Below are 12110 nucleotides of genomic sequence, written 5' to 3' on the forward strand. Positions count from 1 at the left end.
GCATACAGGGACTCCCTGTACATTTTTTTTTTTTTTTTGCAATTTCCTGTGCATCTCTAATTACTCCAAAATAAATTTTTAAAAATAATTTTATTTAATGGAAGTTAAGCTATTACAAACTATGACCTCATTCTTAGAACAAAGACTAAATCAAGAACTCAAGAATAGACCTTTTTGTATAATTTTATTACATGTGGGAGGGTTTTTTAAAATAGAAATTTATTTATTTGACCTAGAAAAATGGTACAGATGAACCGGTTTGCAGGGCAGAAATACAGACACAGTTGTAGAGAACAAACGTATGGACACTGAGGGGGGAAAGTGGCAGAGGGGTGGTGGTGGTGGGATGAACTGGGAGATTGGGATTGACATGTATACACTAATATGTGTAAAATAGATAACTAATAAGAACCTGCTATATAAACAATAAGTAAAATAAAATTCAAAAAATTTTTATTTATTTATTTATTTTAGGCTGCATTGGGTCTTTGTTGCTGCACGTGGGCTTTTCTCTGGTTGTGACAAGCGGGGGCTACTCTTCGTTGCAGTGCACGGGCTTCTTGTTGCGGTGGGTTCTCTGGTTGCGGATCACAGGCTCTAGGCACGCAGGCTCAGTAGTTGTGGACCACGGGCTCTAGAGCGAAGGCTCAGCAGTTGTGGCTCGCGGACTTAGTTGCTCTGCGGCATGTGGGATCTTCCCGGGCCAGGGCTCAAACCCATGTCCCCTGCATTGGCAGGCGGATTCTTAACCACTGCACCACCAGGGAAGCCCACATAGGAGTTTCTAATACCAAAACTTCAAAATTGCCTTGGACCTGGAAAAGCATTGTGCTAAAGCCATTATCCCTGTATATCTGGCTTTCAGAAATTCAACCAAGGAAAAACAGTTCCCATGAAATGCTTGTTTCCAAATCAGGAAACTCAAGTGCAAAATTGTATTATAAATATGTGCACAGAGAGGGGCTTCCCAGGTGGCACAGTGGTTAAGAATCTGCCTGCCAATGCAGGCGACACGGGTTCGATCCCTGGTCCGGGAAGATCCCACATGCTGCAGAGCCACTAAGCCTGTGTGCCACAACTATAGAGCCTGCACTCTAGAGCTCTTGGGCCACAACTACTGAAGCCCACACACCTAGAACCCGTGCTCCACAACAAGAGAAGCCACCACAATGAGAAGCCTATGCACCACAACAAAGAGTAGCCCCTGCTCACCGCAACTAGAGAAAGCCCGTGCACACACAACAAAGACCCAACACAGCCAAAAATAAATAAAATAAAATAAATTTTAAAAAAATCTTGAAAAAAATATGTACACAGAAAATCTTAAATGAAACAGTCTATGCAAGCCATGCATTGGGAATAAAGAATGTGTGTCAGAAATATCTGTGCTTAGCTAATGGTCTAGGTGTCCCAAGTGCCGTGACTCCAACCATCTACTCTGAAAAGAAGATCAGAGTCTGCACTGAGGTGAATCTGACCCCATCAGGAGACCAACAGTGGACCAACAGGGACAAGCTTCATAGCGGCCATTCATTGCACTCACAATGTCCCACCATGGCTCCAAGTTTCTGATGATGATCAAGATACATAAAATACTTTGGGAACAGCTGAAAAATTTATCCAGTCTACAATAGAAACTTCCCTAAAATGCTACCCAGGAACAGAGAGCCTGATCTTGTTAGTGACAGAAGGATTCCACTTTGAGGACAAGGCGTCCTGCCAATGAAGTTATTTCAGGGAAATCTATTGTTGGTAAAAACAGAGAAGAGGAGCCTATGAACAAGAGGGAGTTACCTTTTTCTCAGAGTTGTTGAAGGATTAAATGAAATAATGCAGGTGGGAAAGGACTCTATAAATTACCCGTATAAAGTTAAGATATGAACGCCTAGAGGGCAAGTCCCATATCCTAATTATCTGGTATCCCCAGAACTTGGCTAGTGCCTGGTACAGAGTAGACTTTCAATAAATGTCTGCAGAATGAATTCATTCAAATCTCTTTTGCTAAGGAATACAGATTTTTCCCCCCTAAGCAGTCTTTCTTAACTGTATATATCAATAAGAATAAGAACACACAGTTCAGTAGGAAAAAAAAGGGCTAAGAATAAACAGATTTTTTTAATTTGAGAAGACATTTAAGCACATGAAAAACTGCTCAAAATTACTTATAATAAAAAATGTAAAATAACAAGATTTTTAAAAAACTATCAGATTGGCCAAGATCTAAAAGTTTAAAAAGACTATGCTGGCGAGTGTGTTGGGAAATAGCCTTTCTTAGGCATGTTGGTATGCATTAATACAGCCCCTTGGAAAGGGAATTTGGCACTGCCTACTCAAAATTTGAACTGGACATATTTTTTGGCAGAATTCCATTTTGAGGAATTCGTCCTATAGATGAACTCTCACAGGTAACCCTAGAACTCTGTGGGGTACATAGTAAGCACTTTATCATTATTGTTAAATGTATTTTTACAAAGATATACATATCAAGATATTCTCTGAAGTACTATTACTAACAGCAAAAGACTGTGAAAATCCTAAATGTCGTTCAATGGGGGAACTGGTTAAAGAACACCGAGAGCATGTATATGGCACTCTAAATGTCGGTTTAAAAGATTGAGGCTGAGGGCTTCCCTGGTGGCACAGTGGTTGAGAGTCCGCCTGCAGGGGACACAATGCATGCTGCAACTAAGAGTTTGCATGCCACAACTAAGGAGCTGGCAAGCCACAACTAAAGAAGCCGCCTGCCGCAACTAAGGACCCCATATGCTGCAACTAAGGAGACCACCGGCCACAACTAAGACCCGACACAACCAAATAAATAAATAAGTAAAAGATTGAGGCTGATCTATATGAAATGAGAGAAACTGGAACGGTGGACAGTACACACTACTTTTTAAAAAAACAAAGTATAGGAACAGTGTAAATATCATTTATTTTAAAGAGCTATATCTACAAAAATGCATGTATAAGGCTGGTTACAGAGATTGGCTCTAGGGAAGGAACTGAAAGGATGGGAGTTAGTAGTGGGAAGGAAGACTTGTACTTTCTTAATACACTATTTTTTGTTTTGCTTTTAAACTTTTTATTTTAAAATAATTTTAAAGTGCAAAGATAGTAAACAGAGTTCCTGTATACCCTTCACCCAGTCTCTCCTAATGTTAATATCTTATATACCCCTGGTTCATGTGTCAAAACTAAAAACGATTTTTTTGAGAATTATAATTTTTTAAATTATTTTATTTTTTAAATTTTTATTGGAGTATAGTTGATTTACAATGTTGTGTTAGTTTCTAAATTTTTTTGAGAATTATAATTTTTAAAATTATTTTATTTTGTTTTTTAAATTTTTATTGGAGTATAGTTGATTTACAATGTTGTGTTAGTTTCTGCTGTACAGCAAAGTGAATCAGTTACACATGTACATATATCCTCTCTTTTTAAGATTCTTTTCCCATATAAGCCATTACAGAGCATTGAGTAGAGTTCCCTGTGCTGTACAGTAGGTCCTTATTAGTTATCTATTTTATATATAATAGTGTGTATATGTCATTTCCAGTCTCCCAATTTATCCCTCCCCCCTTTCCCCTGGTAAACATAACTTTTTTGTTTGTTACATCTGTGACTCTATTTCTGTTTTGTAAATAAGTTCATTTGTACCATTTTTTAGATTCCATATAAGCGATATCATATGATATTTGTCTTTCTCTATGTGACTTACTTCACTCAGTATGACAGTCTCTAGGTCCATCCATGTTGCTGCAAATGGCATTATTTCATTCTTTTTTATGGCTGAGTAATATTCCATTGTATATATGTACCACATCTTTATCCATTCCTCTACTGATGGACATTTAGGTTGCTTCCATGTCCTGGCTATTGCAAATAATGCTGCAATGAATATTGGGGTGTGTGTATCTTTTCAAATTATGGTGTTCTCCAAAACTAAGAAATTAAGCTAAACTATAGACTTTATTCAGATTTCCCCAGTTTTTCCACTGATATCCTTTTTCTGCTCCAGGATTCAATCCAGGATACCACATTGCATTTAGTATATATACCTTTGAGCTGTTCAAATTTACCATGAGCATGAATTACTTTTTAAAAACTAAGCATGTTTTTAAACAAAGAGTATGATCATAACATTGATGCTTTGAAGGCATATTGCTTCTTTAAATTAGAAGTAAATGTTTTAGAGGATAATAAAAACTCCTTTTCAGATAATCATTGTGAATCATCTTTCAACAGTTTTTTTTTAAACAAAATCCATTTACTACTCTTTTTCCTGCTGTTATTAAATAAACGTTCATTTATGGGTCTAATCCAGCCCAAAACACTACAGGTGCAAATCTCCCAAAGTATCAAGTGCAAACTCTCCTTTCCGTCCCTATACTCTTCCATCTTCGCTCTGATTTTCTATTATGCAGGTACGTTTTTCTAAAAAATTACATTCAATCACCAATTCACCAGAATACCAGGAAAAGCAAACGATATTGACTGATAGCACATGCAGCTCCCCAATTCCAATTTCTCAGTCCTTTGAAAAATATCACTCAAACCACTTTACATATTAACTTACATGACATTAAAATGAGCAAAAAGTATACTTTCCTTCAAAACTTTAACTAAGATGATTAGCTTATAAGTACAAAAACAATGAAAAACACACATTACAGGTGTTAACAAACTGTTAAAGCTGCTTTAGGTGTCTCCCACCACTCAGTAACATCCATGGCCACCAAGTTAAATAAGATGCAAATCATGTGTTTTGGTTTTTTTGTTGGTTGGTTGGTTTGGTTTGGTTTTTCCTGTTTAAGCCTAAAGGCTCTCTTCAGCCTCCTATGCGTATATTTCAATGCGAAAAGAGTTTTTGAATTTTAAACTTTGTTTTCAACATTTTAAAATTAGGAGATTTCGTGGAAAACTCCAAATGTTCAGATTTTCTTAAAACACTGAAACATTTGTCAACACTGTAACCACGTTCCTGTATGGCAAAGTGAGCTAGTTGTATAGTGGCTTTCGATGGGACCTGTGTTTCTGCTTCACCATGGTCCCTAGCTGACCACCTTTACTCATTTCTTTACTTGCCTAGCCCCTGGAGTTACTGAGTTTGCAAATCCCTTTGAGCTCTGTACAAAGTAGATAAGTCTTGTTCATTACGTCACTAAGAGAAACGTGATCCAAAAGTCCTGTTTTCCTTCTCAGGTCTCAAGTTTACCAAAAGGACATTTACGAGGCCGGCAGTCCCTGCTGTACACAGGTACCTCTTTTGTTATCTTAAGACCTAAGAGCGATACTTGGTTCTTGGTGCTCCACAGTGCGATTGATGCTGCGTGTGTCCCTAAAAAGTGATACATTTGATGGAGAGGTGGCTTGATTAGGGTGGCAGCAGTCGAGACAGTGAGAAGTAGACAGATTTGAACTGTATTTGATGGAATAACTTGTTTAGAAGTGCAGGTTCTTCCAAAACTGCAGGGGAGGCTGGGAAAGGAGTCTGACATTTTCAGCACTGCCAGGAAAAAGGAGGTGGGAGTGGGAAGGCTGTGGGGTAGACAACTCAGAGCTTACCGCAGATGACCAAGTCAAGATTGTAAGAGCACTGCTTCCCTTTGCTCTTACACATAGCAAGCCTTGCCTGGGAGATTTCTTCTACTTGAGGGTCAACTGTTTCAACTCACCTGAACTTTGGTCTGTTAAATTCCAATTGGTTTCAGGCCTCCCTCATCTGGAAGCACTGGGTAAGGAAAATACTGTTAATTAAAAATAATGCCCCACACATCTTCCATCAATGTCACCCTACTCTGACACCTTTTAAACCAAGGTGCCACCAAGAGGGGAACTTTTAAAATATAAGCCTTTTCTCTTTCCTTTCCTTCAGCAACGTGTCCAACAAATGGCATTAATAGTCAGGAACAAAACACCTGGATAAGTCACAATTTATTGTTTTTTAAATTCTGAATAATTGGACTAAAGATTAGAAACCAGAATTGGTGTCAATATATAGGACTTCATAGTGAATTATAGTAAACTGTACATATACTATTTATCACCCAAATTCTGGGCTGATTTGATTAGCTTTCTCCCACATCCTGAGTGCTTTGGAAATTATATTTCATCAAAGGTATGAATTAACCCCTTTTACTGTTTTATTGCAAAATATTTTCCCACTCCTGAACCATAGTAGTCTTCCTAATATTCCCAACCAACTCCAGAATTATCTTGAATCTTCAGCAGGTGCATGATTTCTAGTGATGAGATTTTACTCTTACCTGGACAGGTCTACCTCATGTTACATATGGAACCCTGAGAAAATACACCTATGAAAATAAAGAAATCTCCTGGGTAGAGCAAACTGGGCCACATACCTGACCTCAGGCTCCCAGGGGACCCTCTGCTTCTGTGGGAGGCAGCAGCTAATTAAACATAAACAAGCTTAAAAAAAACACAAAAACAACAACCACAAAAAAAACACCTCATCTCCCATGGGAACATCCTCAGGCGACTTACTGCCCTTTTTTGACCCCCCTCCTTGGCCACCGTTCCATTTACTAGCTGTGACTCCTTACGCTGAGACTTTATTTCTCACCCTCCCTGACCAAAGTGGCTCCTGATTAACTGGATATTACTGCCTAGGTGTGTCAGAGGGCTCCCAGGGATTTCACTCTGGGGTTCCTTCCCTAGACAGAGGTCTGCAAACCGAGTGCATCAGAGTACAATCGTGTTGCTTCTGAAATACAAGCTCTTTCCATTCTGCGATTATCAGGGCTTAGGTTGTTTTTCAAAAATGAAAACATATACAACAATTACAAAGTTCTCACTGAGAGTCAGCCTAGCATACTGCTTAGGGCACAGGCTCTCCAGCCAGACCACCTGGGTTCAAATCCCAAATCACCAGTAAGTGCTCAATAAATGTTACTTGTTATTTTACTTAAAATAAAAAACCCTTATTATGGTCTACAACCTACATGGTATGTTCCCTATCTCCCTAAACCTCACCTTGTTCTACTCTCCCCAGCTGTTCACAGCCTGACACGCCTCTTCAAGTTTCTCAAACATTACAGGTTTATTTGTCTCAGGGTCTTCCCACTTGTATTCCTTCCAGTATGGGATGTTCTCCCAGACCTAACTGGCTTCTTCTCACCACTCAGGCTTTGTGTTTCATGTCAACACTTCTCTGAATCTATCCAAAATAGCTTCCCCTCCCCACTCCAATACATCACATAGTTTTGTCTTTTATAGCACTTATCACTAACCTACTTGTTGACTTGTCTCCCCCGTCCATTTAAATGTAAACTCCATAGCAATAGGAAATCTTGTTTTTTTGTTTTTTGTTTTTTTGGCTGCACCTTGCAGCTTGTGGGATGTTAGTTCCCTGACCAGGGATTGAACCTGGGCCCCCAGCAGGGGAAACACAGAGTCCTAACCACTGGACCACCAGGGAATTCCCTCTTGTTCATCTTTCTTTATCCCAGAGCTTAGAATGGTAACTGGTACACTTGATGTTCAATGAAAAGGAAAAAAGTTATCTGGTTCAAATCCCATCTGATTGTAAAATGCTAGCTACAAGAGAAAAGAGAATTTCAAAGAATAAAAAGATCTGGGTCCTGTAATGGATACTTGTCGTATTCTTAACAGCCAATCTTCTGAAAAATCATTCCCTAATCTGAGAAAAATCCCAGGTTTATGAGTTCAGCCTCCCTACTGTAGATGTCGGAACTCAAATTCCCAGCGGCTCTTGCAGCTAGGATGAAGGCATGTGACCAGGCTCTACTTACCAGACACACCCTCATAAGACTGACTCAGTAGAGTGGTGGAAAGCAACTCTGCTCTCTGGCCCCTAAGCTGTGGCTGAGGTGTTGGGCTTTCTGGAAGAGCATGGAGGCTGTGCTGCCAGCTTCCTCTAGTACTAGATGGAACAGCACAGCATAGACAGAGTTCTCAGGTCAGTTCTGTGCATGGTCTTGGGCATCGTTCCTGGAAGTGCAGTTTCAAGTCTTCCCCCAAATTCTCAGATCACTTTAAAGCTTTTTTTAAAAAAAAATTTTATTTATTTTTGGCTATGTTGGGTCTTTGTTGCTGCGCGCGGTCTTTCTCTAGTTGCAGTGAGCGGAGGCTACTCTTCGTTTGGCGCACGGGCTTCTCATTGCGGTGGCTTCTCTTGTTGCAGAGCACGGGCTCTAGACACGTGGGCTTCAGTAGTTGTGGCACGCAGGCTCAGTAGTTGTGGCTCGCGGGCTCTAGAGCGCAGGCTCGGTAGTTGTGGCACACGGGCTTAGTTGCTCTGCAGCATGTGGGATCTTCCCGGGCCAGGGCTCAAACCCATGTCCCCTGCATTGGCAGGCGGATTCTTAACCACTGCGCCACCAGGGAAGCCCTCAGATCACTTTAATAAGCCCTTCTCTCAATCGGTCAGGGTCAACTTCTGTTGCCTGTCCCACGGACAACCAGGTTTGCAGGAACTAGCAAATCTGCCTAACTTTAGGACATCTGTCTTTACAGTATGAACTAGTTCCTACTCTGTCCACCTGATTGTTTCCTGATATATATCAGAATTAGCTCACTTCCCAGGAGTAAGAAGTGTGACAGAGGCCAGCCATCTTTGTTCTCCTCTCCAGGTCTGTCATTTATTTCCACCTCTCCTTGGGAGAAACAGTCATAAGAAACCTGCTTTGTCTTTATAACAAAGGCCTATCATACTTTAAGCATGCCTATTCCAAAACGAGCTATAATATGTCTCACACTCAAAAAGTGGTGTCTAATTTTGAATGTGATTATTAAACAATACCATCCTTTTATCATAAAACAAGAGTCTGTGTCAGAGGTTTCAAACTGGTGAGAAATTCTGACCTGCAGAGGGTTTTGTCTGGCCCACAACACTTTTAATCTTTAAAAATTGTACTCAGAGGGCTTCCCCGGTGGCGCAGTGGTTGAGAGTCCGCCTGAAAAAAAAAAAATTGTACTCAGAGATACAAACATTTTACATTTACATCTGTGATTGCTGATGATTATAGCCTGCCACACAACAATCAGCTAGAGAATAGAGGCCCCCTTTTGATATATCATGGATTGTTCAATTTGCCTCTACTATATACTCACATACCAAATTTTTGGTTTTAATTTTGTTGCATAATACGTTGGAAGTTGGGCATACTACCTGCCATTTCATGAAAAAGCTATTTAATAAGTACACAAACATAAAAACACCAACATTTTATACTGCTATAAAACACTGGAATAGATTAAATCAAAATAGAAAAGGTAAATTAAATGGGAGAGGCGGGGAGCTGTTCAGTGGGTATAAAGTCTCAGTCATGCAGGATGGAGGCTTCTGGAATCTGGTGCCCAGCATGTGCACAGAGTTGACAATATTGTATTGTACATGTGGCGACTGTCAGGAGGGTGAATTTTATGTTATGTGGGGGGTATTTTTGCCACAATAAAAAAAAATGTAATTCACAACATTAACAGAAGAAAACAAGCACATAAAAATGCAGAACTATACAGAAATTTATTTAATCTGATAGGAGGTATTTATCTACAGTAAAGCAATAATAAGTAATATTGGTTAAATATTCGAAGTTCTTCACCTGAAACTGCAAAGGAGAGAAGAATGTTCATTATTTCACTTTAATTCAATATTGTATTTGGCATTCTGGCCATACAGTAAAGACAAAAATAAAAATAACAGGTTGGACAGGGACAAAAGGACAGGGGAGGGCAGAAGGCTGGGACCTGGGACTTGAAGATTCCAAAGCAAGCCAAACCATACAGTTTAGAAATTTCTGTATGTGTCCACATAAGGTGGACCCTAAAGTTAAGTCTAAGAAAAGACCAGTAATTTATAAAAGAAACTGACATGCTACAAAGGTGGTTTCTATCTTGCTAGACTGTAAATATCTTACTTGGCTATTAACTGAAAAGATTTAATAGAATGACCACTTCCCAGCTAATTTTCATTTTAATGTTTTAACAATTTATATTTTAAACACTGATTTCCCTAGGGCATGTTCCATCATTTGAATTAGAAATAACACCCAAAGAATGTCTTAGTAAACAATAAACTTATCTTAACTATATCATCCGTGATCAATTCAGTAAGTATATTACACCTTTCCAAGCAATAAAACGGACAACTTTAAAGAGCTTATTAATTGGGAGATTTTGAAAAAAAAAAGGCAGGACACGCAAATGACCTGCAGTTCAAAACACAAAGTCCTGTCACTTACATTCTATCCCACCTGTTCAACACACCATCCAAGTGCTGCAAACACAAGACAGTTTAGAGGAACAGTGTTATAACCCCTTAATTGCTACATCACCCAGTAAGTTACAATTAAAAAGCTCCTTATAAAAAGAAGTCCACCTATCCGCAGATATTGGAGAATCCCAGTCTGTTCCGTACATTACTGAAAAAAATGCAAATACATTCATAAAGGCAAAAAAACTTTAGGTAACATGACAACCCACATCTTTCGCTGGTCAGACTCTACCGGCCATCTCAGTATTGCGGAAACGTTCCATCGATTTTGGCAGCCCAGGCCATGAGGCCTCCCACAACATCCCGAACTGTTAAAGAGTCTAAGTCTGTCCAGGACTGCAGGATCTTCACGGCTTTCTGGGAGTCATTGCCCAGTTTGCAGATCACATAAATGGGGAGAGAAACCCCTTCCTGTGTGCCCTGCTTCCCTTCCTGGATTGCTTCTCCCAAGAGTTTCAGGCTCTCCGCATTCCTCCGTTCCAAATGTTTCAAAGGGATGTGTAGGGAGTGAGGCAACCGACACAGGTCCACCTCCACTGGAGGCCTGACGTCCAGCAACACGTGGGGTGACCCGGAATCCAGAAGTCGCTTATAGTCGACGACAGAAATTCGCTCCTCTGGGCTCAGTAACTGTAGGGAGCGGCACTTATCGGTGGCCGAGGAGCCACAGAAGCTTTCGTAGTCCTGCAGATCAGTCACAGTGGGCCGCTCCCCGCAAGCTGCACAGTCGGGCCTGCGCCTCCGCAGCCGAATACAGCGGAAATGACCTCCGAGAGCATCAAAGAGCAACAGGCTGCCACTGTAAGAGGGACCCAGACCTGCAGCGATCTTCAACACTTCCAGCGCCTGCAGGCAGCCCAGGACCCCGGTAACCACACCAAGCACCCCGCCATCCGCGCAGCTGGTCACCGTCTCCGCCGGAGGTGGTTGCGGAAACACGCAGCGATAGCAAGGCCCACCGCCGTAGTGGTAGACTGTGAGTTGGCCCTCGAAGCGCAGGGCGCTGGCCGACACGAGGGGCCGGCCGGTTAGCACACAGGCGTCGTTAACCAAGTAGCGAGTGGGCACGTTGTCGGAGCAATCAGCCACCACGTCATAGCGGCCAACCAGGTCTAGCGCCGTGGCTGGCGTAAGCGCCTGGGCGTAGGGCACGCACTCCACCGCCGAATTGAGACGGCGCAGTGTAGCGGCGGCCGAAAAGACCTTGGCCTGGCCGGCCAGTGCCTCGCCGTGCAGCACCTGGCGGGCCAGGTTGCTCACTTCTACTACGTCGTAGTCCACAAGGCCCAGGCGGCCGACGCCGGCCGCTGCCAGGTACTGCGCCAGTGGGCAGCCGAGCCCCCCGCAGCCCACGACCAGCACGGACGCGGTCGCCAGGCGCAGCTGTCCCTGCACGCCCAGCTCAGGCAGCACGAGCTGCCGGCTGTAGCGCAGAATCTCATCTCGGGACAGGGCGGCCTTCGGCGGCAGGGGAGACACCGGAACCAACCGCTCTGACTCCTGCTCGGCCAGAAGAGCCGCCGCCAGCCTCCGCTTCAGGGAACTCAGCTCCTCCTCACGCTGGGCAACTTCAGCTTGCAAAGCGAGAACCTCCTCCCTGGCCGCCATGGCAGCCTCTTTGGGAGGTTGTCAAAGGCATTTCCGTTTCCGGCTTTCCCTCGTCTTGCGACTGGAATAAACTAAACAACTCTATGGAGCTTGGGGAAAGGTGATAAAGAGATATGTATTTTTCTGAAGCAAGCGTCAGATTCAACTTCAAAGAGTCACAAGTCCTGACTGTTTCCAATGGAACTACGCAGAGAGCCTTAGGAGGACTAGAACTCGCCACCCGGACCATCCCCCTCCTCCCGGTTTT

The 12110-nt window shown here is 42.2% G+C and overlaps 1 protein-coding gene across 1 annotated transcript; it reads right to left on the bottom strand.

Moving 5' to 3' along the window:
- Positions 1 to 9480: 9480 nt before the first annotated feature.
- Positions 9481 to 12042, bottom strand: MOCS3 (molybdenum cofactor synthesis 3). Its single transcript, XM_024750305.1, has one exon. The coding sequence runs from the start codon at positions 11861 to 11863 to the stop codon at positions 10496 to 10498; it is 1368 nt and encodes a 455-aa protein (XP_024606073.1). The 5' UTR covers positions 11864 to 12042; the 3' UTR covers positions 9481 to 10495.
- Between the last annotated feature and the right edge of the window lie 68 nt (positions 12043 to 12110).

The sequence above is a fragment of the Neophocaena asiaeorientalis genome, unplaced genomic scaffold (assembly GCF_003031525.2).
Source record: "Neophocaena asiaeorientalis asiaeorientalis breed wild unplaced genomic scaffold, Neophocaena_asiaeorientalis_V1.1 scaffold606, whole genome shotgun sequence".
Taxonomy (NCBI): domain Eukaryota; kingdom Metazoa; phylum Chordata; class Mammalia; order Artiodactyla; family Phocoenidae; genus Neophocaena; species Neophocaena asiaeorientalis.

What these genes read in the sequence shown, in the direction of transcription:
- MOCS3 (XM_024750305.1), bottom strand. Translation starts at nt 11,863, where the DNA reads ATGGCGGCCAGGGAGGAGGTTCTCGCTTTGCAAGCTGAAGTTGCCCAG.